This window comes from Glycine soja, chromosome 20, assembly GCF_004193775.1.
Source record: "Glycine soja cultivar W05 chromosome 20, ASM419377v2, whole genome shotgun sequence".
Taxonomy (NCBI): Eukaryota; Viridiplantae; Streptophyta; class Magnoliopsida; order Fabales; family Fabaceae; genus Glycine; species Glycine soja.
Window position 1 is genome coordinate 34,887,021 of NC_041021.1, and position 2,264 is coordinate 34,889,284.

Here is a 2,264-nt window from a genome sequence, read left to right on the forward strand (position 1 = left end):
ATTTATATGAAAATGTATAAATATTGGTAAGATAATATCAAACTTGAGGGTATGTAAATCTTAATTTTATTTTACTATTTATGATATACTTGCATTTTCTAAAATAGTTGGAAATATTTAATTTATATAAAATAAAAAAATGATAACATCAACCGGTTATCTGCTTATTCTACATAGTGTATTCAATAAAGATAAAGCCCATTTATCATGTAAAAGCAGGTACAATCTATTTTTGTCTTTTACACTAAAGTTTGTGACCTTCAAATGAAATATATAATATAGTCATGTCCCCTCTCATAATTGAAATTTTCTTTAGTTTAGGTATTCTGCCAGCTATATTAGCATGTGATTTCATGCAAGTCAAATTTTGTGGCAAACACATTCAATCAGATCCATGTGACATGGTCACATTCTCAAACCATTGCACACAAAAAAGGGAATGATTGTTTCATTATTTGTTATATATATATGTGTGTGTGTATTCTCCTTTCATGCACTTTTTGTCAAAAGAGAAAAAACATGGGGAAAGCACTTTGGTCCTTTTTGGTTTTCACATGCCTTTTGATTCCTCTAGCAGTTGCAGATTGGAACATACTGAAGCTACAGACACAGGATGGATTGAAGATCAGTTTGAAGAACTATTGTGAAAGCTGGAGGATGAATGTGGAGCTGCACAACATTAGGGACTTCCAAGTTGTGCCTGAAGAATGCATTGAATACATTGGAAAATATGTCAAGTCCACACAGTACAAAGTGGACTCACAGAGGGCAACTGAAGAGTGCTTGGTTTACCTTAGCACCAGCTGTAATTTGAAGAAAGATGGATTGGATGCTTGGATTTTTGACATTGATGATACCCTGCTTTCAACAGTTCCTTACTACAAGAATAATCTATATGGGTAAATTCCAAAATTCACTCTCATCTGCTAACCATATTATGATGTTTAAGTTACTGACATTGTTGTGTGTGTTTGAGTGAGTATTTGTAAAATTGATTTTAAATTAAATTAGTTTTGTAAAATTGATTTTGAAGTGATAAGATTTATGTTTGAATATTTTTTTTTTGGAAAAGTAAATAAGTAGTAAGATTCTGTATAAAATTTATAATATAACATAAAAATTAATTAAAGTTACTTAAGATCAAAATTAATTCTGACCATAGAATGAATTTTTGATGTGAAATTAAATATATGAACATTTTAAATCATGTTAGGATTTCAACATGATTCTATATCATTTAACGTGAATCCACACATGCTAGCTGAGTAGCTGTATAGTTCAAATTGCTTGCTACCTTATATGGTTCTTAATTTGATCTCCTTGTGCTTACAAATAATAATTCTGAATGATAATGGATTTCTTTGACAAAAGGGGAAAGAAACTGAATGTGACATCTCTAGAGGAATGGATGAGCAAGGGCAATGCACCTGCTCTTGATCACTCATTGAAGCTATACAATGAACTTAAATCCAGGGGGGTGCAAATCATTTTGGTTACTTCAAGGAAGGAGCATCTCAGATCAGCCACAATTGACAACCTTGTCAAGGTTGGCTATTATGGTTGGACTAAAATTGTCTTTAGGTGAGTACTGTTTAACCCTTTATCTCATAATTATCTTTCACTAGTTCTCATAATTATCTCATATATATATATATATATATATATATATATTAATCTCTGTGCAGAGATCCTGCTGATGAATTGGTGTCAGTGCAAAAGTACAAGTCTGATGTGAGAAGGCAAATAACAAATAATGGTTATCGCATTTGGGGCATTGTTGGGGACCAATACAGTAGCATTGAGGGGATTCCAAGCCCCAGAAGAGCATTTAAACTCCCAAATCCCATATACTATGTTGCCTAATGTACCATTCATTTGCGATTGCATTATTTCTCCCTCATTTTCAACTTATATAAATAATAATAATTTGTTGCAATAAGTTAAACAAAACCAGCCAGGTTAGGTTGGCTTTGTTCTTCTTAATTTCCTTGTTTAATTAAACTAAGGCGTTACCCAGTTCTAAATTGTAGGTAAAAGTAAAAATACTTGAAAGATATTTGGCGTGCCAATTTAACAACCATATGCTCAATAGCATCATTAATAATATTTTTTTTCGGAACAATCTGTCACAGTGCAAATGTTTCAAAACCTTTCCTCCATTGCAAGTTCAATTCTAGAGAATAAAGATAATATGTCACATTTTTTTTCGAAAGCTCAGTTAATTTTCAATTCAGTTTTTACTAGTCATCCTTTATTAATAAATA

The 2,264-nt window shown here is 31.5% G+C and overlaps 1 protein-coding gene across 1 annotated transcript; it reads left to right on the top strand.

Annotated features, from left to right (window-relative positions):
• The first annotated feature begins 374 nt into the window (after positions 1-374).
• On the top strand, positions 375-1,983 carry LOC114402665 (acid phosphatase 1-like). The gene is made up of 3 exons (XM_028365315.1): positions 375-899; positions 1,372-1,581; positions 1,686-1,983. The coding sequence occupies exons 1-3, from the start codon at positions 469-471 to the stop codon at positions 1,861-1,863; spliced, it is 819 nt and encodes a 272-aa protein (XP_028221116.1). The 5' UTR covers positions 375-468; the 3' UTR covers positions 1,864-1,983.
• The last annotated feature ends 281 nt before the right edge of the window (positions 1,984-2,264 follow it).

What these genes read in the sequence shown, in the direction of transcription:
- LOC114402665 (XM_028365315.1), top strand. Translation starts at nt 469, where the DNA reads ATGTGTGTGTGTATTCTCCTTTCATGCACTTTTTGTCAAAAGAGAAAA. An exon ending in TACAAGAATAATCTATATGG is followed by an intron (nt 900 to 1,371) that starts GTAAATTCCAAA and finishes CTTTGACAAAAG; the next exon opens with GGGAAAGAAACTGAATGTGA. An exon ending in TGGACTAAAATTGTCTTTAG is followed by an intron (nt 1,582 to 1,685) that starts GTGAGTACTGTT and finishes ATCTCTGTGCAG; the next exon opens with AGATCCTGCTGATGAATTGG.